We start from the raw sequence: 27,288 nt of genomic DNA, 5'->3' as shown, positions 1-27,288 counted from the left end.
GCAACCAAAGTCCTTAAACGTAACGGGAGGTATGGCTGCTGTCTTTAACGTGTTCTTCATATTTATTTGTTTTGTATTTTTAATTTTTGCGCCTGTGATGGGCATCGTCTAATGCTCATGTTTCAGGTACGTGATTACCGTACAGCGAGCTTTAATGTGCATATATATATATATATATATATGTGTGTGTGTGTATATTTTTTGTGTGTGTGTATGGTCTCCATACTTTTTTCCGTTATGTTTTATGTTTTATGTTCCTTTTTTTTTCTTTTTCTTTTTTCCTACCTCTGTCGCTTATTCTCTGTCTATCCCGCTCTTTTTCTTTTCTTAGTTTCTGAGGCATCTATCAAAAGGAAAAATATATATACCCCCCTCCTCTCAATAACAACACCAGCACCCTCCCAAGAAAAAAAAAAAGAAGTTTTCCTCTCTTTGATTTTGTATTTTTTTTGTTGTTCTCCTTACCCTTTTTTTTTATATTTCAACCTTAAATGTACATGTTTTACGTTTGTTTGTTTGTTTTGTTTTGTTTTTTCTTCTGACTGACTTCGTTAAGTGCCGTTTATGTATGTATTTATTTATTTATTTATAATTTCTTCCTTTTTTTTAAAAAAAAAGCCCCCTTTCCCCCTCGGTTGAGTGTTGTTTCCAAATTAATTCGTATGGAAAGTGTGACGTGAGGAGGTAAACTTGACTCGGGTGTTATGATTATTATTATGATTATGATTATTATTAACATTATTAACATTATCACTGGATGGTGGTGAAATGAAAGAAAAAAAAGGGGGAGGAAATCTTTTTTGTTTTTATTTTTACTGGAGTGTATCCGTTTTTGTTTATTTGTGTGTTTGTTTGCTTGTTGTTTCTAGTTGCTTTGTCGCTGTTGTCGTGGCGATGAGAGTGAGGAACAATGATGATGTTGCTGTTGATGTTGGTATGGTGATGTCATTGTTATATTTTTGTTTTACTTTTCCTTCTTTAAACTGCAATTCTTATCTTTTTTGTTTTTTTGTTGTTTCTAGTTGTTGCTGCCATAATGTTTGTTCACCTCTACTCTCTTTTTTTTTTTGTTGTGTGTTTGTGTGTTTGTGTTTATGGGTTGTGAGCTTCTTACATTCCATTATTAATAATGGAAAATATGATATGAATTGATCACGCAATTACACACGCACATACAAATACAAATACAAATGCGTAGTTGATTTTTAACGCAACTTAGGTGAAATTAAATGTCGTCCCTTCGCCATATTTGTTTAATCTTTCAACCTTTGAAGTGAACAAACACACAAAAAAAAACGTTTGTATGATTTTGAATTGCAAAAGGAAATAAAAACCCGAAAGGAGGAAGCGGAGGGGGGGGAGGGGAGTGGAATGAGGAGAAATTATGCGTGAAATGAAACATGTGACGTATATTTGGTGGAAACTCACCAACTGATGTGGTGTTTATAGTTTTATATCATTGACTGAAGGCATGAAACGGATTCAAATGGAAGAGGGGGAAAAAATGAAGGAAGTTTGCGCACACACGTACATATTTATATGATTGAGTGAAGTTATACGTATATTTCATCATATAAATATGTACATATACACATATAGAAATAACCGTGTATTGTTTTTGCCTACCTGTCTGTCTGTCTGTGTATGTATGTATGTATGCGTATTGCATTAAAGGTTTGTTGAGTGCTCGTGTTTTGCCACTAAAAGTAGTTATATATAAATATATATATTTATATATCACGTGCGAACACATCCCATTTGTACCGTTCCGTTGTTTGACACCTATCCGTTATTTTGGTCGGTTCTTTAATATATCCCGCCTGGTTTATTATCTACACATTTTGTTTTCATTTTCATTTATTTATTTTTTAAAGGAAGGAAACGACGATAAACAGACGCAAGAAAGGGGGAGATTTTGCAAGATCAAACAGGTAAGGAAAGCACATAACTGCAAAAAAATAAAAAATAAACAAAGCAGCCTTATATACGCACACATATACGCACAAATACTCCAATAGTTAGTGAAGCTGATACACTTATTATTTGTTCTTGTGTAACGATTTACGTGTAATTTTTGTTTTGTCTTTTTGCTGCATTAGCAGGAATAGAATTTTACAAGAACACAGGAAAGAGGCGCAGATAGAAAAAGCAGGATTTAGTGCTTAAAGTTATTAAATATTCCGTTCAGTGACGCTACTCGGTCAGGCGAAGAGAACGCGAAGGAGGAAAATACGTCAAATAAAAAATAAAAATAAAAAGAAGGAAGAAGGAGGACGTACCAAAAAAAAAAAAAAACATATACTTACGCATTCGCCAGCAGCAAACACGTACATAAACACAAAATCGAAAAATATAACGGTGGGAAAATGAGACAAGGACGCGTGCGTACCGAATCCACCGTGCAACGCTTCGCCAAAACGCCTATTGGTGAAGGGTTTGACTTATGGGATCGGGACTATCTTTTAGGTGCAATGCGTTTGTTCCTCTTTAAAGCAGAAACGGCACCTCCGTTTCAGGTTGGGCCTTGCATGGATGCAACAGGTGAGATTTTGGTGCAGTTGGAAGAGTTGGAGGATGCCCGTGAGCAGTTCTCCATTGCAGCTGAGAAATATCTTATTACTCAACAACAACAACTGGCAAAAATAATGGAAATTAAAGCATTGGAGTGTGAACGTGGTCCTCAGGCGGCTCTGGAGGAATTAACAGCGTTTTTAAAAAAGGAAACCGCTTCTACGAATGCCACCGCTGTGCCTGCACCAATTACACGTGCATATGCGTACCAAGCGGAGTTGTTACTGAAAACTGCAACTCCAGAAACGCCAGAATTGTTTACTGAAGCGGTTGAAACGGCTAAGTTGGCATGCAACCACGCATGGGACCGTGTTCATATGGGTTATGTTGTGTTGGGTGATGCCCTCAAAGCCTCCGGTTGCCCTGATGAAGCACGGAAAGCATATAGTGAGGCATTTGAAACTAACCGCAACTGCATCACTGCTTTAGAGCGTCATATAGAGGTTTTGAAGGAATACATCGCTGAGAGTAATGATGATATGCGAATTGAGGCATTACGTAAGGAGCTCCTTCCGCTTTTGGAGAGTGCGATTTCGCTCCACCCGCGCCCGACACTGATCCGCGAGAAGGCGTTTTTGTTGAGTGAAACGTTGGGTGATGCGGCGGCGCTGGAATTTCTCGATCCACTTATTTGCAACCCACCACCGGAGGAGGCGGATGCGGCCGGTAATGTCGGGGGTCGGACCGTTGCAACACTTTTGAAAGCAAAAGCTGCCATACTTGCGGATGGCGGAAAAATGCAAGAGGCGTTAGAAGTGGCAGAAGCCGCCCTTAAGGAAAGTCCTTCCGATGAGGAGGCGAAAGCGATTGTTGCAGAGCTTCGGGAGTCGTTGTAAACAAAAACAAAAACAAAATGTCATATCAATGACGTGGTGAGTGAGTGGGTGGGAGGGAGGAATTTTTCTCTTTTTTGTTTTTTTTTTTTGTTGTTGTTTTTCTCCTTTTTTTCCTTGTCTTTATTTTAATCACAATCCAAACAAGTAAATAAATATAAATATATATATATATATATATATATTGAGGGAGAGATGTATACAAACGTTCGGATACAAGCAGAGTTGTAGAGATGCAAGATACGATTAAAAGTACAATGCAACAAGTGATGATGGGGAATTTAAAAAGGCCTTGAAGTCAATTACAAGTTTTTGATTGTGTGAAGCCGATGAAGCAAAATAATAATAACAGTAATAATAATAATAATAGTAATAATAATAATAAAAGCTCACAACAGTGAGAGAAGGGGAAAAAGAGGCGGGGGAAAAAAAAAGGAAAAGGAATGTATGTATTTACATGTATATGTATATGAAGGGTATCCATGAAGAATCATATGGCTAGTTTTTTTTTTTCGGTTTCTTTCTTTTTTTCTTCAAGGGTCAATCGCGTAAGTGCACGAGAGGAAAGTGAAGATTTGTTTTGCTTATTTATTTATTGATCGTTTTTTTTTGTTATTGCTGTGGGATAACGAAGGCAAGAGTATTCGCTACGCAAGTGTTGTGAATTTTCAATTTTCTTTTTTTAGAATTTATGATTTTTATTACGTCCCTAACTTCCTTCACACCATCTAACAAAGAAACAAATGGGAAAAATAAATAATGGAGACACCCTGAAGGATTCACGAAGGATATTTATATATATACAGAAGGTCTGAAGGTTAAAAAAAAAGAAAAAGAAACAAAAAAGAGAAACACAATGAACAGAAGGAAAATAAAAGAGAAAAGGAAAATAAAATAAAATAAAAGACGACAAAACCAATGACTGAAAATGTTGCCATTAATTTTTTATTTTTGGTTTGATATTATTTTACCGGTGTTTCTTTTCTTTTCTTTTCTTTTTTGTTCTTCTTTTTCTTTTGTTCCGTGAGGACTGTTGCATGCCATGAATTTTATTTAACACGAAAAGCACACGACATTTTGTTGTTGTGTTGTTGTCATATCTGCTTTTGCTTTGCGTGTGTCTCCATATGTGTTTGTGTGTGTTTTTATTTGCTTTTCTTCTACGGGTTCAATATTTTTGGTTTACCATTATTATTATTATTATTATTATTATTATTATTATTATTATTATTATTATTATTATTATTATTATTATTATTATTATTGTTACAACAATTTTTCTTTGTGTTGTTGTTGTTGTTGTTGTTGTTGTTTTTTGCAGGGCTTTGAATGAGAAGGATTTATATATTTATATATAAAAGGAATGACATTACCCGTGATGGATTTGTGGGAGGTGCGTCTCAGTTGGTTGCAACTTGTAATTACAATAAAAATTCGAAGGAATAAAAATATATAAAAGTGAAACACACCGTTACGGCACCACCCAGTCAAAAAAAAAAAGAAAGAAAGAAAAAATCTGTGGACGTTTATTTTTGTTGCTTTATTTTAAAAAAAAAATCCCATTACATGCTGTACCTTCAATAGGTACGTGGAGAATGAAAGAAAGAAATGAAACAAGAAATAAAATAAAATAAAATAAATAAAGATGGGTGATGGGAGGGAGAAAAGAAAAGGAAAAGAAAAGAAAGAAAGAAAGAATGAATGAAAAACGTTGTCGAGAAGAATCATATGACGGATAGATATCTCTTTTCTATTTTATTTTATTTTTCGACGTTAGAAGATTGGTGGTGATGATGGATTTAGTAATGATGACGGTTTTTGCGTGTGAATTTTGTTGTTTTAAGGGTTTTTTTTCATTTGCATCAGTAATCGCCAACCCGCTTTTTTTTTTTTACAGTACTTAGCGACGTCAGCAGCAGTGGTCACGTTGAAAGCCGGAGTGCACATAATTTAGTGATCTCGGTCGCTATCTTTTTTTTTTTTACTTTTTTGACTGTTGTCTTTCGTTGTCCGTTTTTTTTTCTTTTTTGTCGTGGCTCTTGTGCGCTATATTTGTGTTTGTGCCGATGTGCATGTTCTCGTGCGCCATCGTCTGTTGAATCGCGTTTCTAAGCAAAGAAATTTGAACATTTTCTCTTTTTATTATTATTATTTTTTTTTTTCCCTTTTAGGGAGAGAAATAATAATATATAATAATAATTTTTAAAAAAAAAGAAAGAAAAATGAATTACTTTGCCCTGATACACTGCTATTATTACCACAACAGTTTATGTTGTTGTTGTTGTTGTTTCCAGTGACAACGCATACAAGCGTCACCATTGCATCTTTTTAATTTTGCTTCGTATTTTTCCCCTCCTCCTTTTTATTTTTTCTTTTTTTTTTCTCTCTCTTTCTTTCTCTCTCTTTCTCTCTGTGTGTGTGCCTCTCCCTTCTATTGTCTGAGTTGACATATATATTTATATTTATATATATATTTATTTATTTTTAAATATATATTTTCCGTGCTGATACCATCGTCTTCACTTTTCTATAATTTCTTTATTAGTAAAGTCACGGTTTAGCGTAAGCCGTTGCGGCGGCAAACAGCCAACATCACAAACACCAACAACAACAAAAAGAAGGGAAAAAAAGGCACCCAAAAGACGGTGTTCACCTGGCGAAGTGAAGTGAAGGAAAAACTGAAACAACAGGCAGTCCTCTTCTTTTTAACCATTCATCTGAAGGAAGCTGGAAGGGGGGGGGAGGAGAAAAGAAGAAGAAATAAAAGGAATTTGAATATTGTTGACCTCGTTTCTTCACAAAAAAAAAAAGAAAAAAAGGGCCCATCCGATCACTTTTACCACACTCATATATATATATATATATATATCCGCACATTTCCCTATTGGGGGAGGTGTTGCAGTGAAGAATCCAAGGCGCTTTGGGCGTTGGACAAAAGGTAAAAAGAAAAAAAAAGACGGACAAAAGTTAGCGTGTGTGGGAGAGAAATAGATTTCACGGAATCATCATTGTATTATTTCGCCACTGAAAAAATGAACCAACCGACAACCACACACAAGACGCCTTATTGCCAAACAAAGGTTCAAACACAAGCAAACCCACGCTCAGGACCAGCCGCCCGACGTCCCCAACACCGGCAGTCACGTTCATTAGCAGCTGCTTCAAAAGGTAAACAAGGCCGTGCAGGGAATTCGGCACCGAAATCAACGCAAAAGCGCGCTGCGACGCGTGCAAGTCGAGGAAACCCTTTGGATATCAGTAAATCAACTGAAATCAGCACCAGCGACACTTCCGCCGCAGTGTGTCTCGCATCCCCACCTTATTGTGAATCCGCTGCTGTCGGTAAGGAAAGAAGTAACGTTCCACTCACGCCAACACGGAGACTCAACTCACTTCAGCAACTTAAGCCAGATGACCTCTCGAGTTCAGCTAAGGAAGTGAAGGAAACCGAAGAAGCCGCCCCGGCCTCCTCGCTGAGCGCTTCTGCGTTTAGTACGTTGTTATCTCCTACGCAGATTCTTCGAGCCACTGGACTACATGGCGGTATCACAACGCAAAGTGTAACGAGCGGCCCTGGAAGTGGTGACGATAGGGAGGTTCTACGAACAGAAATGAGTCGGAAAGGGCTGTCCGTACATGCGGCACCTTTTCTTCCTCTCTCGCGAACTGCTCCTCAGTCACCCGCTTTGGCACAAGCAACGTGTGAACATGGTGTTCCTTTGTTTCCCTGCGAAGGATCAAAGCGGTATATTGACAGCATTGTTAGCCCATGCAGTGTTGAGGATGTGAGAGCACAATCGCATTCACTGGAGTTTCCATGCACTCCACTTGTATTAAGAGGTGGAATGGTGTATCATCCACCAGGATTCAGAGGTGGTGGGGCTCTTGCCACCTCTGAGAGTTGCTTGTCCCCAGATACGCCGAAAGTTGGCAGTACCAGTTCTATAATCCCTGCTTCAGTTAAACCAGTTACATCGTCGCCAACCTTTGATACTTTACGCTGCCAGCAGTGTGTTCAATGCGGCGATGGGAAAGATGACAGTGTTGAAGATATTCCCTACACAACCGAAGGGGTTGAAGATAGTTGTGAAGGTGATGGTATTCGACACCTGCGCATCCCATTCACCGACGCGGAAGCCCAAGATGAGGCAAAAATGCTCCATATGCTTCAGATGAGTGAAGAAGAGGAAGATGCCGCATCTGTTGGACAGGAATGGCAGGAATGTATCTTTGGTTCATCCAACGCAGGTGCAAGTAATGTTGAACTTTTCCACTGCGCAGGGGGTTATTGGGATGTGAATGGTCCCTCCGTAGCAACGCGTCGCCTGCTACGTCACCGCATGCCATCTTCATCCTCTCTCAATATAGACGCACAAGGAGATGAATTCTCCTCCGTATTGGCGTCTCAAAGCGAATACAGCGCAGATCACGGTCATTTTGCTTATGATAATGATGATGGTTCATGGGAAATGAGCAGCAGTGCGTACGCGGATAGTTTGGATGATGAGCAATTGGAGTGGATTGAACAGCACCTACGTGCCAAGTAGGCACAAGAACGCAAGGGTCAGTCCCTTAGTATTCATTTGTTTGTTTCTCTGTTGTTTTGTTTCGTTTTGTTTCGTTTTGGGTTCTGCCCTTTAAAAGGTATCTTTCACATCTCTTGTCTACGTCCATTTTGAAATCAGAAGAGTGTTAGTTGTTCCTTTCTCTTTTTTTTCTCTCTCTCTCTTTTTGTTGGGTGTGTTTTTCCCTCTTTTTTTTTTCCATTTGTCCTTCTTTTTTTTTTTTGTTTACTATTCTCTACTTGCGTTGCGCGCATTATTACTGAGGTGCCAAACTGACGAAAGTGCTTGAGCGTTTTGGTATATTTACAACGAGAGAACAGTTCGGCAGTAAACCTCATTCATCTTCCACTGCGTGTTCTTCGTGGGTTTTATTGAAGTTCCTTTCATCGTTTTCTTTTTTCCTTTTATTTTCCCCTCTTTTAGGGGGGAAAAATGGGGGGGGGGGATGAGCCCAGTGAATAGAAAGGATAATGTTTTTATGCACTCGGTTCCACGATGCGTGTGCGTGTGAGTACAATTGGTACTCCTCTTTGTGTATCCCCTTTGTCTAGTGTTTGTTTATATATATTTATTATATATATATATATATATATAAATATGCATGTGTCTGCCTGTGTGTTTGTGTGTGCTTGAGTTTTTGGTGTGTTTTGCTTGTCATATCATTTCCTTACGGAATCATGTGCATAATGGATATTGTACTAATCTCACACTCTTGTTGCCTATTGACGTTGTTATGTTTCCACTTTTTTTTTTATTATTTGTTTTGCTTTTATGTTTATGTTGTCTTATGCTATTTGTAGGGGTGCGCTTCACCATCTAGCTGAGTCATTTAAGCAAGAATCATGCTCGGGTTTGAGTCGTTTTCTGAGTTCGTCGTCTATGTTACCTTCATCTTTTTTGGGATGTCGGTGATGATGGTGACAAATGCCATTTACTCCATACCAGCCTTCTTTACGGAATACTACAAGTATGCACAAGGAAGCTCGGACGCTCAAACAGAGAATGAGAATTTCTGGAACAACATACTCACGTACTACAACGCCGCAGTGTTTAGTGCTCAGGTGCTTCTGGAAACTTTTATGCTGACGAATGTTGGAAGGCGAATCCCCATCCGGATCCGGCTTATCTTTGGCCTCACTATTCCTCTTGTAGAACTTATTGCGCTTATACTTATCACCGTGTGCCATACCAGTGAAGCAGGCGCCAAAGCAACTATTATAATTATTGCTTTGGTTGGTGGTGTTTCCAAAACACTTTGCGACTCGAGTAATGCGGCACTGGTGGGACCGTTTCCAACGAGGTTTTATGGGGCTATTGTGTGGGGTCTTGGTGTTTCCGGGCTCATTACTTCCCTCATGTCTATCATTATTAAAGCTTCGATGGATGATAGCTTCGACAGCATGTTAACTCAGTCGAGGATATACTTTGGTATTGTCATATTTATTCAGGTGATTGCCTGTGTTCTTTTGGCTCTGCTAACGAAGAATCCTTATGCGATAAAATACGCCGCTGAGTTTAGGCATGCTGCAGCGAAAGAGAGCGCAGTGGAAAGTAATGAACCTGTTCAAGAGACCATTACAGACCAAGAAGCTAATGCCGGAGAGGAGGGCGAACGGGTGGAGAAGTCAACTTCCAAGATGAATGTCCTGAACGTCAGCGAAGATCCGGATAAGATGAAGGATACCGATCAGGTTGATGGCACCACCAACGCACAACAAATGCTCGATGCTAATTTGTGGTTTGTGGTGAAGCGCATTTGGCCCATGTTGGTCTCGTGTTTCTTCGTATTTTTTGCTACCCTCCTCGTCTTCCCCGGTGTATTTTTCGCCGTTGAAGTGAAAGATGGATGGTACATAACTCTCACCGCCGCTATGTTTAACTTCGGTGACTTTCTCTCCCGCCTCGTACTTCAGTTCAAGCAGCTGCGCCCATCGCCCATCGTGGTCCTTATCGGAACGTTCGCTCGTTTGTTGATCATTCCACTGCTTGTGTTGTGCGTGCGCGGCATCATTCCCGGTTCCGCACTCCCTTATATTCTTTGTCTTCTTTGGGGTCTCACAAATGGTTATTTTGGTGGTATGTCTATGATTTATGCGCCACGTACCGGCTCTTTAACAACTGCGGGTCAACGCTCCCTTGCCGCCATTTGTGGGAATTTGGCCCTTTTACTCGGCCTCTTTGCCGGCTCCATGTTGGCTCTGGCGGTTATGACGGCTCTTCCGGAATCATAACTGTCCCTAAGAGGAGGTAATAAATAAATGAATGAATGAATGAAAAAGAAAAAAAAAGGCATAAAATAAAAAATAAATGAGAGCAAAACGTTTATTGAATTGGTTAAAAGGTTTTTCTTATTTTTTTTTTTAAAAAAAAGAAAAAATAGAAAAAAAGGAAGACGGATTAAGAAGTTGTATAGGGTAGCGGCTAACAAAGGGAAACGACAAGAAGAAAGAAAGAAAGAAGGAGAAAGAAACTGGAAGAGAGTTTTTTTTAAAAAAAAAAAGAAGAAAAAGGGTAGGAAAAAAAAATTTAATCGGTGTAACGCGAGTATTTGAGGAGCGGAAGGAAGAAAACGGTGGAGTAAAATTAACGATGAGGGGACGGGTCACTTTTTGTTTTTTTCTTTACGTTTTTGTTTCTTTTTTTTTTGTGTGTGTGTGTGTGTGCAGAGAGAGAGAGAGAGAGATAGAGAGAGAGGGAAGAAGACAAAGAATGAATAATAAATAAAAAAAAACAAAAGAGGGAAAGAGAAAAAGTCACTTGCGTGTACTCGTGTGGACGTATTTTTATTTATTTTTTTTCCCCCCTCCCCCCCGCCCACAAATGTGCGCACCTCTCAAATTTTTTGCAATCTCCATTCATTCATTTACTCGTTACCGCCAGCCCTGCTTTTATTAACAATTATTAGTAACTATGGTTAAACAATTATTAATATTATTATTAATATTATTGTTACTATGGTTATCAACAAGTAACGGTACAATCCCTCCTGTTTGTTTGTTTGTTTTGTTTATTTTATTTTATTTTGTCTTTTTATTTTTATTTATTTTTATTTTAAAAAAATTAATTCTCTTTCTCCTTTTAAATGATTAATAATTTTAATTAATGAACTAACTTCAACGTAACACACGTGGTGATCCAACATATGCACAATCCGTCCCATCCGCTTTTATTTATGTGTGTAAACATCACGAAGTGCGGCAAATCTGTTAATTTTACATTTACATTTACATTTTTTTTTTTCAAACATTAAAAATGTAATATATTTTTGTTTATTTATGTTTTCCTCTTTGTTTCTCTTTCTTCAGTTGCATGACGTAAGCCTGTGCACTGATTTATTATTTTATATATTATTTTATGTTATGTTATTTTTCTTGTTTTTTTTTTCGTGTTTCCATGTTTTTACGTATTATTTCCGCGTAAAAACTTTCCAAAAGCTGTGTGGAACAATACCTTTTTTTTTTAATGAAAAAAATTATTTTATTTAAATAATAATCATCCCTCTTGTCTTCCTTACTTTTATTTTTATTTCCTTGTCTTTTTGTTTGTTTGTTTGTTTGTTCTTTTTGTGATTTTGTTGCCTCATCTCTTCGGTTCGGTTCGATTTATTTTTTTTTTGTATTTTTAATTTTTTTTTTTTTTTAATGCTAAAAATGAAACGAAAGGGGCGGGAAATGATCCCGTTGGATAAATGAGGAAAATAAATTACAAAAAAAAAATAATAAGAAAAAATAATATCAAAAAATAAACGGAAAAAGTGTGTGAACGGGACGGAATCGGAATGAAGGAACGGTGCAGGAGTGTTAAATTTTTGTTTAACAAAACAAAAACAAAAACAAAAAGGAAAGAAGGAAAGAAAGAAAGAAAAAAAATAAAAGAACGTGACAAAACAGAAAATAATAAAAATAAAGATAATAAAATAAAATAATATAAAAAAAACATTTATTTATTATTATTATTATTATTGTAAATGAAAATATATAAAGAAATGAATGAATAGATAAATGAACTGAAATAGGAAGGCGTAACGAACATGGTAAATTTAAATATGAACGAAACATTTATATTTATTTATTTATTTATTTGTTTCCCTTTTCCTAATTTTAGTCGTGAGGAACCTAACGTACACACACACACAAACACACACGCACTCTCTCTCACGCATCCACTTTTTTTTTCCTTTCAGTTATTTCTATTATTTATTTATTTATTTATTTATTTTCTTTTCTTTTCTTTAGCGTCACTTCAACACCCATCTTTCCATCCCTTTCTTTCTTTCTTTCTTTTTTTTTTCCTTCCCTACTTTCCTTTCCTTTCCTTTTATTATTTTTTTAATTATTTTTTCATTCTTTTCTTTTCAAAAAAAAAAAACAATAATAATTTTCTTTTAAACCTCTTATTTTGTGCTTTCAAACGGATGCCAACATTTAAGTACTGACGCTACGTTGTGTATTATCGTGTGAGCGCATAAAAGGGGGGGAAAAAAAAGAATAAGGAAAACTTATGGGAGGGTGTCATTAATTTCATATAAAAAAAATGTTTTTTTTTATTATTTTTTTGTAACTGTCCCTTCACCCCCAACTGATCACCTTTTTTTAAAAAAAATTATTATTATTATTATTGCTATTATTTCATTCGGTATTTTAAATCAATTTTCCTTTTCTCTTTTTTCCTTTTTGCCTTTTCGTTTCTTTTCTTATTTAATTTTTTTCCATTACACAGACACACACACACGAATCAATATATATATATTTATATTTATTTATTTATATTTAAAAAAAGAAGGGTAATGAGATGTGTGATGAGTCAAGGAATAGTTTAGATTAAGTTTATTTAAGTCAAGTTAATTTTATATTTTATATAGTTTATTAGAAGAGAGGAGCGGGTTTTTTATGACAAGCCACAAATGAATATGAATGCATATGCGTATGTAAAACATATAAATAAGTAAATTAATTAATTTATTTATTTAAATATGTATTTAAAAAAAAAGAAAAGAAAAGAAAAGAGGGCATCAGTAGGAGTCATTAGTTTTACATTACAACTGTTGTCTTATCAGTGGAATTGTGATTTGCATGTGTATATTTAATTTTGTAAAGAAACCTTCAAATTATATGGCAGAAATAAATAAAGGACATCTCGAAAATCACTAATAAGTTGAATGAAGGTAACAAAACAACGTGTCACGAAGCGCATGTTTTATTCAGTAACTAAAAAAAAAAAAATGCCGCTGAAAAAAAAAAATGAAATAAGTTCTTAATTTATACACGAAGCGGAGGTAAATATAAATATTAATCATTCCATTTTAGGGAAAAGGGTGGAATTATGTATAATAATTTAAGTGGGAATTATGTTCGTTTATGCTCATTTTTTTTTTAAAAAAAAACTTTCTATTTTGTACTGTTCTCATCTCCTTTTTAATGATGGTAAATATTTTGCAAAAAAAAAAAGGAGAAAAACACGTACGGGAAGGGGCTCAACTTATAGAAATGGTGCGTTTTTACAAATCTTTCATTGCGAATTATTATTATTATTATTAAAAACTTGGTTCAGAACAGCGGGTTCGAGTTGGAAGGTGGGAAATGATGCAATAATCTGAAGGCGATTTGTCCCAGTTTACTTTAAATTCCTCTTTCCATTTATTAAATTATTGGTGTACGACATCGGTTTTATCGGGTTATCTTTTCTTTTTTTTTGTGTGTGTGTGTGTGTTATTTGTTAATCATGCAGAGGTTAAATGAAGCTAATGTTGTCTCATCTGGCGGTAAAGTGGGAATGTGGACATGGGAAAAGGTAAAGGCAAAAAAAAAAAAATAAATAAGATAAAATAAAATCCAATGAGCACAGTGAGGTGAAGTAACCTGGGGAAGGAGTTAAGACCAGATTTTTATTTTTTATATGAGAAAAAGAAGAAAAAAAAACTCCTGGTGGCGGGAACACAACGTTACTTCCAGATATCGCCTTGCATGAAAGGAGTCAAATGCACACGGGCGGGCTGACAGTTACGGCGGAGCTGTTGTGTGCGGAAGTGTTTGCCGTGATGTTGCAACGTTGGATATTCCGAAGAGTTCGACATGATTCCCTGACCGCTATTATGCGGTGTTGGTCAAAAAAAAAAAAAGAAGTTTGCGGAGTTGATGTTTTGGTGATTGTTTGTTTGTGTTTACTGAAGTGTCGGGGGCGATAATATCAAAAAGTATTACTTCATTGCGCTGGTAAATGTAGCTGTAACAAATATAATAGGAGAATAAGAAGACTGCAGCAATGTGGAAATGGTGGGCGCACGTTGTTTTTTTTTTAATCTCCCAACGTTGCTGAGCTCCGCGTCATCGTTGAACCGCAACAAAATAACTTTGAACCGGCTTCCAACGGATCCCTCAACTCCTCAGTGGCGAGATGGATATAAACTTCGGAAAGCCGTCGACGATTCCTCAACGCAATCGACACACCGGCTTTCCATTTATTTCTGCAACGCGCAAAGGAGGGTGTCATCGCATAGTGGTAGAAAAACACTCCTGTTGGCTACCATCTGCATTTATGATGTTGGCGCTTTGGACAGTTTCCCAATCGTTTTATTGGTTCCATTGCTGAACTTTATCAAAAGTGGGCTAAACGAAGTTGATGGATCCGCCGACTGTGTTGATTTCTCGGAATATCAATGCCTTACGGCCCCCTTTCCGACAACATTTCGGATTTCATTACGTCCACGACTCCGTTTCGGTGGGCAATTTTTTTTTTTTTTTGTACGCACTCGAGAGGCGACGAGAACCCCCGGTCCATTTTATCACACCAACGACTAGCAAAATTCGTGCCTCTTTTCCACGCTTGATACAATGAGCAGGATATTTCTTAAGCGACCACTTGGCTGGCGCTGGGCCCCCATTATTTAGACACGCGAGTGCCGCTCTATTGGTGCTGTCGCTTCCTCCCCTTTGGGGAAAGACCGTTCTGCTGCAACCTCGCGTAAGATTCAAGTTTTGGCGTCTCGGCGCTCGTGATTGTTGCCTTCGGCGTTTGCGGAATTGTCTCATGTATTTAATTTGTATCGGCCCCACTCGGCGATTCCTTTGCCGAGATGTTCCTCTTGTTCATGGTCGTACCGTGAACTAGCGTATGTAGGCACTTATGTTTGCTTTAGTTTTGTCGAAAGGCATTATGGACCCTCCAAATTTCTTAAATTGGCCCTTCTTCCTGTTGCTGCCCGCGCCAATAGGATCGTTGCGAATTCAAAGCAATTCGACCAGCCTTCGATGATAAAGTTGCGGCAGCTCTCATGGTCGTGATTTTTGAGAAGATCAGAGGCAACCCAAATCTGAGAACGGGATGCATCAGCTGCAGATAGGCGATGGTGGAAGCGTCCTTCTTTTCTCTTTCACACGTTGCAGGTGTTTTTGGAAACCGCTTCTAAACGCCATCAGAATCAGCTCAAGACCCACCATGGGGTGATATCTCGTCATGCGGAATTCGATTCCGTTGAAGGTGCGTAGTGCTGCTAATTCGTCGGCGGTGACTCTGAAGGAAGGGTTTGTTGCAAGCTCTCGCGTGATTATGAGAGACACAATCTCTTATCATAACATCGGGCTCGTTAAATTTGGTGTTGGTATCCAAAGCGGGAAACTGGTAGTGTTGGATTTCTTCAGCTAAAAGGGTGCGTACCTGGTTCCGATGGGTCCGCTTCTCCGTACGTTGATTCATTCACTCGCTACGGCGGATTGAGCTTACCATACACGCGGTAGCCTCTCTCTTGCTTCCCATCTCCAGCTCATGGTGAACTTCGTTTTTTGGAATAAGACCCATATTTTTCAGCTATCCTCTTCACTTACGTCGATCCCACCCTCGTCGTGTGCGTTGTGTCATGCGGTATGCGTGATGACGGGTTGAAAGATCCAATAATGGTGTATCGCGCGGTTGCCTACCGTTTTTGTGCTCCCATACTTCGCCAACACTCCGGGACGGTGGCTCAAATTCTGGTTTTGGTGGGTATGGAAATTACTGTTGAAAGGCCTATTCCATCCTGGGCAGTGCTCTGATATAAACTACCCGTGTGTGATGCACGATATAATATGGACGTTGATCGCTATTATTCCGTATTCGCCAAATACTTTGATGAAACTTTAATTGGCTAGGCGGTATTGGAGTACTTGTCGACGTTGTTGTTACTCTACGTATTCCGGGCTTCCTCTTTCTGGTAAGCCGCTTTCGGCGCGCTTTGGTGGTTGCCGCTCGGCACGAGTACCAGTAAGTGTCCTGTGTATGCCTTGGCAAGATCTGAGTGCCCAAGCACGTTTGCTATTATCGCTTTGATTATATACTGCAAACGTGTCTTGTGGCCTCTGGTTTCCCTGGAGTGCTCTGTGCTGTTAGCACGATAAACGTCCGCGACGACCATATGAGGTTAAGAAATTTCGTGCTTTTCAAGCCGCGTGTACGCTCTTCCTATTGCTTCCGCTTCCAGTGGCGATGCGTACGGTTCGGTTGGCTTCTTTTGTGCCAACTCGACGGTCTCACAGGACTTTTGAATGTTGTAACCACCGCTGTATGGGCCGCATCCTAAAGGCTACGATATGAACATTTCAAACCCAAATACTGTTAGCACAACGTTTGATGAGAAATCGAAAATTCTAACGCTTGACGATTCGGGTTTCTACCTTTGAGTTCTTTTGATGGCTCTTTTTACCGATCTACGGAGAGTGAGGATGATAGTGCATGATTATTCAGCTTCTAGTATTCACGTGTAATGTGCTATCAAGACAGATATAGTTAATTATTGTGTTAGAATAGCATGTTATTTTCTCTTGCCTTTACTTGAAGGGTATTAGCAGAGGCAATGAAGAGGGGATTATGTTCGGTGTATGTGCATTAACGTGTTAATGGCGTATTTCCCATCGTTTATGACGCTAAAAAAAAGAAATGGGACACATATCTGCAAGAGATACAGTTCCCTTCAATTCAGTTCAGTGCACCGAAAATAAAAGGGGGTTTCCAGGTAAAAGTGTTGCTGTGTGGGTTACACAGTCTGTTTGGAAGTGAAGCTGGAGGCATATGACTTGTTTTTTTGTTGTTTGTGCTCTCCTTTAAGGAAAGTAGTTGAAGGAAGTGTAATGAAAATGTGGAAGGAGTCACTAGGATTTATTGTATGTATGTCTTTGGCGCTTGCAACTGCTGCAGGAGGAACCATCGTTAATGAGGAGGAGTATCAAACGTTATGTAAATTTGTTATTTTAACACAACAAATAAACTCGTCACTAGAGATAAAAGGAAAGTCAGGAGTAAATGTGGCTTCTCTACAGAAAAAGGTTAATGATATATTGTTTGGGGCAAATGTTGAAAATGTGAATGAAATCGGATGGAAACGATACAGAGAAATGGATTGCGGACAGGACAGTCCAGGCAACCCTTTCTGGGCTGGAAGGGCTCTTGTGCAAGATCTTATTTGCTTGTGCGACGGAAAAGAGCAGCTTCCCCCCAAGGACGAACTTTGCTACAAGGAAAACAGCGGGCACCATCGCTCCACAGACTGGCGAGACCCGCGAGGTCACAGAAACACATGGATCCGCTTAAGAAATGGGTGCAGGACAAAGCGTCGTGAAGGTGCGCCCAGAGAGGACGACTTTAAGGAGATGAAGAAGCAACTCCGGACTCGTTTAAAAACACGCTCAGATGCGACTGAGGGTGCTTATTATACCTACGGAGGTCATAAGGACTCCGGATTGCACACTTGCAGGGGAACACCGACGGAAACTGACGGAATTTGTGTGATGTATCCGAGAGTATCCCATCAAGACAATACAAGAGGCATCAAATGGCTCAGTGAACTCGAAGGTCTGGTGGAGAGGGTCGAAGAAATGAGCAAAAATGCAAACGCAGACACCGACACAGCCGCTACTACAACTACAACCACAAAACCAACCACGGACACCAACACAAATACACAGACGAAGCGAAGCACGAGGGAAAACTCACCAGCCAAAGGATCAGACGAAACACAAAAAAATGGAAATACAAATACACAAACAGCTACAAGTACCAGTACTGCAGAAACCACTGGAACTATGACAAGACCACCAGAAGAACAAAAGAGTTTCGCCAAAATAATTTCAGTCTCAATGGATATTCTTGTTTTTGTTGTTTTATAAGCCATTCCATCATTAATACATATATTTTTAATTTTTAACGTTAATGAAGAGAATAAAACACTAGTGCATAAAACCAGAAAACAAGATTGAAGGAAAGGAAGGGTTATGTGTTTTTCTACTTGAGAACTTAACTGAGGTGGTCAACTTCAATGCTGTGAAAATGACCCACTTACACCTATGGAGAGCAATGAAAGTTGAGCAGAGGAAAAGCAACGGGGAGAGAAACGAAAATAAATAGTGAATAAACTTTATAATTTTAAAGGTTAAATGAATAGAGATATTGGTATTTTTGTTGTGAAATCTGGAAAAGCAAAGAGGCTAAACGAACCGCACTACGTGCACACAAACCATGAACATTATTACGATTATAGTTATGTCAATTGAAGTAGGGGACCGAAGTGTGGCGTCCTAATTTTGGAAACTTGATATGAGCGTTTAGGTAGAGAAAGAAAAAGGATAGTTATGTATACAGCAAACCGTCGAAACTACAGTAATGTCCAAACGTGTTGTAGAAGCGGGGAACCGCCTACAGATAATAATGGAAGCGCTAACAAAAGGACCAATAACCTCCAATCAATTCTCTAATTAAAATGGAAGGGGGTATCAAAAAGAATTAGATATATGGGTTTTTCATTTGATTGGTAGGAAAGTGAAGCCACCAAAAGATACATTGTCTGGGCTGAATTTTTTTTTTTTTCAAATCGTTGCCATGACCGTCAGAGAGTATGGAAAATGAGGATTCGTGCGAGGCGTCTGGGGGGTGATGAAAAAAAAACTACGGGTGAGGGAAGCGCTTGAGTACGCCAATGTTGCTCAATCACATCACAAAAATGTGGTGAAAAGGTGTTGGATGCAATGCTAGGGACCCTCGTGGTGTTTAAAGCGCCTTTTCGGTGGAGGAAGTAATTGGAATGGCTTATAGTATTTTAATTTGTGTGTATTCCCTCTAAATGCAAACATGATTATGATTGTTTATATGACGTGCATACATGTGCTGGTCTCATTTTTCCTAGTAGTTTTTTACATAATTCGTTCTCCAGAACACTTGAAGCAGAGAAATGTTCAGCCTTCCAACATTATAAAAGCACGGCAATTCCTCGAATTCGGTAAGCCAACGTCTTGACAGTAGAGCCGATATTTCCTCCAAAAAGGCACTGTATGGGAGTCTCGGTTGAGCACGGTTGAGAATGTGGTACACAAACATGCAATACAATGATGTCTTAGGCTCGGAAACAAGGGCAGTGCATCTCTGAGAATTACCGATAAACTGCACGCCAAATCGCATCCCACAAGTGACTAGTTAAATCATTTGAAGGTTTAGAATTCTGCCATGGGTGCGTATGAAAAGCCGCTGGCACCAGAAAACTTACAGTGTTAGTAATGGGAATCATGGCAATAATCTCCCATATTTGTGCTTGACTGAAAGCCGATGTGTCGAGTAAGGAGGAAAATACGTGCGGTGACAAGTGTTGCAAGTGACGGCGCTGCGTTTCCTCACATTCAGAGTAACGGTTCCAGTAAGGTAGAATTGTCATGTTTGCCGCTGCTACTGGCCATCCACCTTCCGTGCTTGTTGCCATATTATCCAAGATTACCTCTTTTCTACCTACGTTTCAATGAAATCTATGGCAACTGTGATTCGGTACTGCTCGACACGTCTCGATAGCGCCGTGGCTAATACTAGTAATTTTACCATGTAGCATATACTTTCGGATACGTTCCCCCTACCTCATAATAAAATACATGCAAGACGTTGCATGTGCGTGCTCACATGTTTCGTGTCACTGATCGTCTATTTCGCTGGAGTGTCAGTACTTGAGTTGTCTTAATTGTAAGTTGTGATAACTGTGGCTTTTCATCCTCTATCTGCATCTTGTGGGGTGGCGAAGTGTGTGAATGCTCTTTGTATTTGCTGTAAGGATGGAGTATTTGGTTTTGTGCTAACACAAGTAGCGTTATTGCCGTTTGTTTTTTGCTTATGTAACGAACTTCTCTAAATTTAGGGTGATGAGAGTTCACTGAGGGGATTGATGATTACGTATGTGACTTCCTTTTTTTCCACCTGCCAGTTTATAAATATGGTGATTATTTTGTGTGTGGTAAATGATAGAAATGATGGTGGTGACAAAGAGGGTCTCTTGTTATTCTGGAGCCGTTTTTTTTTTGTGTTGGTGACTGACATTATATCCCGTAATGTCATCGTATAACAAGGGCTTCAATAATAAGTGTCCACTGATGGTATTTTTAAGATACAACTTTTACATTGCCCAGTGTTCTCTTTAAGAAAATGAAGGGTAGGAAGCTGTGCATGCTCAAAAGGAGGGGAACGAAGAGTATTGTCAATGTGCTTATAAAAAGGGCTGGATATGCTAAATGGGACTCAGAAACAAAGTTGTGTGCATTGGGTGAGGGTGACACATGTGTGCGGGAACTAGGCACGAAGTCTGTTAAAAAGCAAAAGCATAGTAACAACCGAAGCAGAGTTTAAAGGAGTCGATAGAGGATGTGAAAAAAGATAGTATGAAGGTGCAGGTACACATTGGGGTAGTGGATAAGCCACTAACGAGAAAATACAGAAAATAGAAGCACAACTCAGTTAGGAAATTGGAACAAGCCGGAATGGTAGTTAAGGTAGTGGAGGTAAATTTGTTGGAGGAAGATATTGGAGAAAAAAAACAGTTGTAAAGGAACTTAATGTTGATATCCAGCATGAAGAGAGGGAACCCATGTGAATGTATTTTGGGATGTGCTTCCTACTTTGTTGGGTCCTGTTGTAGTTGGTTTGTGTAAGGCACTTTCAAGATCCGATATTTGGTTGTATACGTCTGTTGACGGTGTCTTCCAATAACAATAATGAGTGTAATGATGAGGTTTTTCTCCAATTTGTTTAACTGATGAAAGTAAAAAAAAAACAGTCACAATGAGGTGTGAAATAGTGTTCGCTGTTGGGCTTTTTGCAGCTGTTTTATCTCCTTCCTTTGAGGGAGATATGGGGTCGTACAAATGGCGGACTGATATGGTTGACTGGAGCAAGATTACGGATTACATCGGTGGAGACTACAAGTACCATAACGTTGGTGAGTTCGAGACACTCTGCAAAATATACAGAATTACACAGGCAGAAGCACCACAACCCTCCTTTAAGAATCGTGAGAAGGAAGGAGAGATTCTGAATAAGTTGGAGGAAATGCTCAGTGAGACTGAGGCTGCAGGAAGTAATAAAGGTTCCAATAAATCAGCTAACAGCACAACGGCGTATCAGGAGATAAAGAAACTGTTTGAGAAGGCGAAAGCGCTGAAGGAGGAAATTGAGGTGAATAGGACAAAAGCCTTAAATGCAAGTCGTTCTGCTCAAGAAAATATGCTGAGAGCTGTGTATGGTGACGCTGTGGATGTGGCAAGAAATGAGAATAACCCCTTGGAAAAAGCCATGAGAGGAAACAAATCACTGCTGTTCAATAGTATTGATAATGCAGGTACGAGTTGCGCTTCTTATGGAGACAAGCTGGTTGGAAAGACACTAATCAATGACTTTTTCTGTTTATGTGTGGGAGAGGCTATAAATGTGACTGACGAAATTATAAAAGAAGAGAAAAAGAAAGGAGAGAAAGAGAAAGAGAAAGGCAAATACAGTGATAGTGTGTATAATGGGTTTAATTGTCCATGTAGAGATGCAATAAGGAGACCGAGAAGTGGTAGTTGGACCATGATGGCTGAGTATTGTGAGGGCAACAGCAACGCTTGTAACCCAGACAACATAAAATACAATTACACCGATGCATGGGATGTGATTAGTAAAGCTTGTGTGTACAAAAACGTTGCATCGAATGTAAAGACTTTGAAAAGTGCATTAGCTCAGTTTGATGCGTTAGTGAATTTGGAACAGGATAAATATCAGGTGAAGGGTATTTTTGGTTATGTGAGAACAGAAAATAACGCAAATCGGACCTGTATGGGTCATACTGCTGGATTCACATGTGTCAGTTACAATTACACACTTGAAAAATGGTAGAATTCCATGGTACAATCGCCTTACTAACGCTACTGAACAACTGCAAGAAATGAATAAATATTCAAAAGAAGCTGACAGTCATCTTCATGAGTTGGAAGAGTATCAACACGAGGCCGAGGAAATATTTCTTGAGGTGAAACTTGGTGGTGATGCAGAGCTATGGAAAAGTAGCCGAGTAAAGGGCGACAGCGAAGGTGATAATACTGAGGTAAATAATGATGGACTTACTCATTTGAATATGGAAACTGGGGGTTTTACATTATTAGTTTTATCTCTTATTCTTATCTTTTAGTTTAATATTACATTACCAAATATGTTATGTTATGTTTGTTATGTTTTTCGCGTTTTCTTCTATGTAAAATGGTATGGTGTGTATGCATATGTGTGTTCATGTGCGTGTTAATTTCTAATGAGATGTAACTGTATTCAATTGTACCATATAAATTTATTTTGTTTTTAGATAGGTAATGAAGGTGATATCACTTTTTCTTGCAGTGTGTCTGACAGTGTCGAGCGCTGTCATTGGGGCAGTGGAGGGGCAGCCTTCTGGAAAGGCTATGACTCTCAAGGGAGCTGAAACATTGTGTAACCTCAGTTATGCCTTAAGGGTTGTGAGCGCTGAGATTCAGAAAAAGCACCAAAATGCGACAGGAATGGTAGATAAGTTTCGGGAGTGGCGGCATCGGCATGGTGTAAAGGGGAGGACATGGAAAGCAATAGTACAGGGTCTGGAGAAGATAGGGGTTGTTAATGGAAGTGAGATGGAAAATATAAAGAAAACATATGTGGAAATGGAAAAAGTAATGAATAATATGGATGATGCTCTGCAGGTAATGGATGCTAGTTTCTTAGACATTGTGAGAGTCTCCTATCATGTTGTAAATGCATCACTGTCAATTGGACAAGTATTGAGGGATCTTGTAGTGTTATTTGAGAAAACGAAGGAAGACAATAAGTATTGTTGTCTGGTAAAGGAAAAAGCCGCCTCAGCGGGAGGTGGAAATGGATGTGGGAGCGGTGGGGGAGGTAATTGCAAATACGAAGCAGCGGACGCCCCAAATAAATGTAATATGTCTTTTACTGAAGATGTGTCAGATGATGGTGTGTTGTCTGTGCTGAATAAATACACAGCTGACCAAGAAGTCGAACTAACAGTTAACGCATCACCGAACTGCTGGATCATGGGCACGGAAGAGGTTGCAGATGGAGGACCTGGATCTTTCATAGTGGGAACTACTGGAGGGTTTGTTACCTATAAGAAAGGTTCTGCCGTTACCCTAATGTCTAGTGTTATGGTAACTGAAATCATCAAGAACTACACTTTGGTTAGAAAAGGATTTGAAAGTATCAAGGACAAATACAATGAGTTAAAACCAAAATTTGGTCCCTTTGATGAATACGAAAATAAACTAAAGGAATTGTTAACTCAGAGCCCAATGGTACGTAGATATTTCAAGGAGAGTGGGAAGAAGCGCAAGGGAGGTGAGGATGATGATGATGTAATAGATGAAGAAGGATTCATAATGAGGAAGCAACATACCCTAGTAAGTTTAATATTTTTTGCAGGAATGCTGATTATGTAGCTCAATGTTATATTTTGTGTAATGATTTTGTTATTGGGATTACTAACTTGGAGTCCACATCACGTTAGCCATATTAATTCAATGATAATTGTGTTTGGATACACATCCATTACGTTTTGTCCCCGTTACAATTCCCCATTTCGTTCTATGATTTGTGCGTATAGCTTGACTGTAGGAAGGTGTATATGCGTACACCTCAGTCTAAAGAACAGAAAACACATTCATGAGTGAACAGATAATTGTGTACTTGTATCGGAGTCCGTGAACACAGTAAGGGAATTGATTATTATTATTTTGCAGAAGGTTTCCACAGATTGAGCACGATGCTACTTTAATTACTCGTAGGGTAACAATCTGTGGAGGGTATGAAGTAAAGAAGGAACTATTGGAGTGGCGCACTTCGCGATCTGTGTAGAGAGGTAACCTGTCGTGAAATTTAATGACCACTGAAGCCATGTGGACCATGAAAACCTTTCTAAAAAGTACATTATAAAGCGAAAATTTTTGGAGTGTGTGAGAACTAGTATGTGATGCATGTTTTCTGGTTTTAAAGTGATGAAGAAGAGGGTTTGCTCCTGTCAATGGTGATCCGCAGGGGTGAAGAGTAAACACGCACATCAAGAAGATAAGCATTTCTTTTGTTGCAAAGCCAAATTGCACATAATTGGTTAGTTGTCGACTCTGAATGCAACAATGATGTGCCCCAGCAGCGAATGATGCCTACCCATCAGTAATTTAACTGAATGTTTTCACATTCTAACGTGGTGCATTACTTGTATGATGGTGCATGTAAGAAATAAGCTTACGTTCATGCTGGGACGTTTAAAATATGTTTTGATGTTTGCAAAACTCACTGAGGAAATTCTTCCTCTGAAACTTAGGAGTTAGACGGGAAAGCCTAGAAAATGTGAAAATACACAGTTGGGTTTTTGATATGCCTGGTTTTGGGGATAAAAGAAGTGAGCTGTCAGGCATCCCCAGACGGCTCCATAAAGAATAAGGAGGAATTTGGCACACTATGCAGCTTTTTGAATTTAACACTGGGAATACGAGAGTGGGTGAAACAAAATGAGGATGAAGTAGGCGACAATGAAAACGAATATAACACCACCATAAACACAATTTTGTATGGAGGTGACAGTGACGGTTCTCTAAATTGGACTGGAAAGGATAAACGCTATAATGACTGTGGGTATACAGAAACGGTTACATTAGGTGACGGGGCTTTTGCAGGTAAAGCGTTGGCAGTAGATCTTCTTTGTTTGTGCAAGCCACAAAATGGTAAGGGCGAAATGGTCAATCTGTGCTATGAAAGCAACATATGGCAAAATGGTGAAGAAAGCTGGAACAACGGAACACAAGCAGAACAGCATTGGAAAAGCGTTATGGAAAAATGTTCCACAGCAATTTACGCTGCGAGACCTGATGCCAAAACTTTGAAGATAATGGAAAAGGATCTTACAAAAGAACTTGGGGAGAAAAAATGAAAGACAAAAGACGGCAAAGCAAGACAATTTGGCTACGGAAGTCCACCAATCACGCAATCTTATGGAGCTTCGAAACGCATGGAGGACGCACCGTGTGTTGTGTATAAACTGGAAGGTGAGGAAACGGGAAGGCCCAACATCGTGTGGTTAACGCGACTGGAAAAACTTATCGAAAAACTGGCCAACCCCCAAAACGAGGCAAGAAAGAATGAGGGGCCGCAAGTATTGGAGCAAAAAGACACAGTGGAAGAAAGAACACAGCTACCACCTAAGGTTTCACTACCTGTTGTTCAACCCCCGAAACAAGATGTGGAAGAAAAAAATAAACCACTCCCAGCCCAGGCACACCCACAATACCCTCAAACAGCAATGAAAAGCGAGGTATCCGTAACGTCAGGCACAAACACAAATACAGATGCACAGAACATTGCTAACATCGATCCGTTTAGTTCAAAAGAAGCAAATACCACCGAATCGTCACGACAATCATACAAGCCACTTCGACCAAAAAGTGAAACTCAAATCATTTCACCTCTGTTGGTGATTTTGTTGCTATTGATATAAAGCAATCTAACAAGCGTGATTTCTTTATGTTAATAATAACAATATCAATGTGGATAATAGTGGATTTTACTGTCATATTTTATAAAGGTAACACTTATTTGGAATGTGGATGACTAAAATTTTATGGGGGAAAGACAAACCATGACGACAATATTGCAGTTGTGCTCGAGAAAAACATGTGATTTATTCCCTCTTCTAAAGGCAATTATGGTGCGACCAGAAAGTGGAGCTGAAGAAAAGGAAGTGATTATGGATCAGCTTTAGCCCACAATATAATAATTCAAAATATTGTCTACAAAGTAACTTTGAGGAAGAATCGCGGAAGTTTTTTGTTGTTGTTTTTACGCGAAGTTGCCTGACTCTGCAGGCACTTTGTATGTAGTGCGTGAAGATGAGTTCGCATAAAGTGTAGTGAACGAGACCAGACAAATGACACGTTACCTCTTTTGAGTCAAAAAGGGTGACGTGCTCAAGCTCTTGTGAAGATTTCTGTGGGGCTAATGGCTAGTGAGTGAACAATGTTTTTGTTTGTTTCAGTATCGGAGGTCGTGTATTCCTAAGAGATCTAGGAATGTTCCACTTTATAACTCCCAAAGGAGGTTGCGGAGAGAGCTGCTTATCCAAAACACCTTCATAAGTGGGAGTCATTTGCTCTAGTCTTAGGTAGTGGGAGCGCAGGCTCAAGAGACTTGCTACTATCCATATCTGCATTTAAAATTCAAGTGAGCGAACCTCAGAGGGCGCTAATATCTTTTCTTTGTTATTATTATTGAAAAATTATGACAACATCAAATTTGATTATTTCTTGTTTAGGGAAAATCATAAAGAAGTTATGTGTATGTTTTGTCCCGGAAAAAACTTCGCTTCGGAAAATTAGGCAATGCTGGTGGTTTTAACTTCGGATTGAATATCATCACATTTGAATGCGCCACCTTTTATGACGAATTCCCCACTTGTTCAACCGGTGCAGGGATAATTAATACCATCGCTGCATTGAAAATTCTTCTAAACTCAGGCGGCTCCACAAAGGTCTGTGGTATCTCAAAACAGGGACTTTGAGTGAGGGTTTGTGAAAAGATAAACTAAGAACTCGATAGAAATGTCCGAAACCTTTCTTGGCATCATAAGACACGGTAGAGGTGCCTTAATTTTATTAGGGTGTGTGACCTCGCATGAATTATGGTGATTAGAGGATCACCGGCAAAACTGGAGGGTGAGAAGCTTTACGGAAAGAGGAAACTAAACTGGCACTGTAAACGGAAGGAATATTGATGAAAGAATAAAATGTTTCCACAGAGAGAATAAGGACACAATCGTTTCTGTGTAGGAGATCTGGCCGCCGGCGGCTGGAAGGTTGTCGAAAAGAACTGTCAAGGTGAGTCAAAGTGCTTGGTTATAGGAGCAAGTGGCCATAAGATAGTGGAGGAAATTAAAATCTATGATGTCACGCGAAGCGGACGCTCAACAAAGGCAACGAGTTTCGTCGTTTTTGGCGCAAAAACAAGGAAAGAACCGGCTTTCATTGGAAGTTTCGTCAAAA

General features: G+C 39.0%; 10 protein-coding genes and 2 pseudogenes across 10 annotated transcripts, besides 2 other annotated features; 10 read left to right on the top strand and 2 right to left on the bottom strand.

The window, feature by feature from the left end:
• Positions 1-111: 111 nt before the first annotated feature.
• On the top strand, positions 112-546 carry TbgDal_IX4100 (conserved hypothetical protein, unlikely; the record flags this gene model as incomplete). Its single annotated transcript, XM_011778298.1, has 1 exon — positions 112-546. One exon carries the CDS (start codon positions 112-114, stop codon positions 544-546), a length of 435 nt encoding a protein of 144 aa, XP_011776600.1.
• A 222-nt stretch (positions 547-768) lies between these two features.
• Positions 769-1,152, top strand: TbgDal_IX4090 (hypothetical protein, unlikely; the record flags this gene model as incomplete). The annotated part of the gene is made up of 1 exon (XM_011778297.1): positions 769-1,152. The coding sequence occupies one exon, from the start codon at positions 769-771 to the stop codon at positions 1,150-1,152; it is 384 nt and encodes a 127-aa protein (XP_011776599.1).
• A 1,214-nt stretch (positions 1,153-2,366) lies between these two features.
• Positions 2,367-3,407, top strand: TbgDal_IX4080 (hypothetical protein, conserved; the record flags this gene model as incomplete). Its single annotated transcript, XM_011778296.1, has 1 exon — positions 2,367-3,407. The coding sequence occupies one exon, from the start codon at positions 2,367-2,369 to the stop codon at positions 3,405-3,407; it is 1,041 nt and encodes a 346-aa protein (XP_011776598.1).
• A 3,029-nt stretch (positions 3,408-6,436) lies between these two features.
• TbgDal_IX4070 (hypothetical protein, conserved) lies at positions 6,437-7,951 on the top strand (the record flags this gene model as incomplete). The annotated part of the gene is made up of 1 exon (XM_011778295.1): positions 6,437-7,951. One exon carries the CDS (start codon positions 6,437-6,439, stop codon positions 7,949-7,951), a length of 1,515 nt encoding a protein of 504 aa, XP_011776597.1.
• Positions 7,952-8,811: 860 nt separating this feature from the next.
• On the top strand, positions 8,812-10,200 carry TbgDal_IX4060 (adenosine transporter, putative; the record flags this gene model as incomplete). The annotated part of the gene is made up of 1 exon (XM_011778294.1): positions 8,812-10,200. One exon carries the CDS (start codon positions 8,812-8,814, stop codon positions 10,198-10,200), a length of 1,389 nt encoding a protein of 462 aa, XP_011776596.1.
• A 1,799-nt stretch (positions 10,201-11,999) lies between these two features.
• TbgDal_IX4050 (hypothetical protein, unlikely) lies at positions 12,000-12,404 on the top strand (the record flags this gene model as incomplete). Its single annotated transcript, XM_011778293.1, has 1 exon — positions 12,000-12,404. One exon carries the CDS (start codon positions 12,000-12,002, stop codon positions 12,402-12,404), a length of 405 nt encoding a protein of 134 aa, XP_011776595.1.
• A 4,663-nt stretch (positions 12,405-17,067) lies between these two features.
• Positions 17,068-18,118, top strand: TbgDal_IX4040 (annotated as a pseudogene).
• Positions 17,068-18,118: a sequence feature.
• A 1,240-nt stretch (positions 18,119-19,358) lies between these two features.
• TbgDal_IX4020 (hypothetical protein, unlikely) lies at positions 19,359-19,682 on the bottom strand (the record flags this gene model as incomplete). The annotated part of the gene is made up of 1 exon (XM_011778292.1): positions 19,359-19,682. The coding sequence occupies one exon, from the start codon at positions 19,680-19,682 to the stop codon at positions 19,359-19,361; it is 324 nt and encodes a 107-aa protein (XP_011776594.1).
• A 1,340-nt stretch (positions 19,683-21,022) lies between these two features.
• On the top strand, positions 21,023-22,114 carry TbgDal_IX4010 (expression site-associated gene 2 (ESAG2) protein, putative; the record flags this gene model as incomplete). The annotated part of the gene is made up of 1 exon (XM_011778291.1): positions 21,023-22,114. One exon carries the CDS (start codon positions 21,023-21,025, stop codon positions 22,112-22,114), a length of 1,092 nt encoding a protein of 363 aa, XP_011776593.1.
• A 467-nt stretch (positions 22,115-22,581) lies between these two features.
• Positions 22,582-23,697, top strand: TbgDal_IX4000 (expression site-associated gene 11 (ESAG11) protein, putative; the record flags this gene model as incomplete). The annotated part of the gene is made up of 1 exon (XM_011778290.1): positions 22,582-23,697. The coding sequence occupies one exon, from the start codon at positions 22,582-22,584 to the stop codon at positions 23,695-23,697; it is 1,116 nt and encodes a 371-aa protein (XP_011776592.1).
• Positions 23,698-23,898: 201 nt separating this feature from the next.
• Positions 23,899-24,330, bottom strand: TbgDal_IX3990 (hypothetical protein, unlikely; the record flags this gene model as incomplete). Its single annotated transcript, XM_011778289.1, has 1 exon — positions 23,899-24,330. The coding sequence occupies one exon, from the start codon at positions 24,328-24,330 to the stop codon at positions 23,899-23,901; it is 432 nt and encodes a 143-aa protein (XP_011776591.1).
• Positions 24,331-24,602: 272 nt separating this feature from the next.
• On the top strand, positions 24,603-25,748 carry TbgDal_IX3980 (annotated as a pseudogene).
• Positions 24,603-25,748: a sequence feature.
• Positions 25,749-27,288: the final 1,540 nt, after the last annotated feature.

Source organism: Trypanosoma brucei, chromosome 9 (genome assembly GCF_000210295.1).
Source record: "Trypanosoma brucei gambiense DAL972 chromosome 9, complete sequence".
Classification (NCBI taxonomy): domain Eukaryota; phylum Euglenozoa; class Kinetoplastea; order Trypanosomatida; family Trypanosomatidae; genus Trypanosoma; species Trypanosoma brucei.
This window is presented reverse-complemented; position numbering and strand designations above follow the sequence as displayed.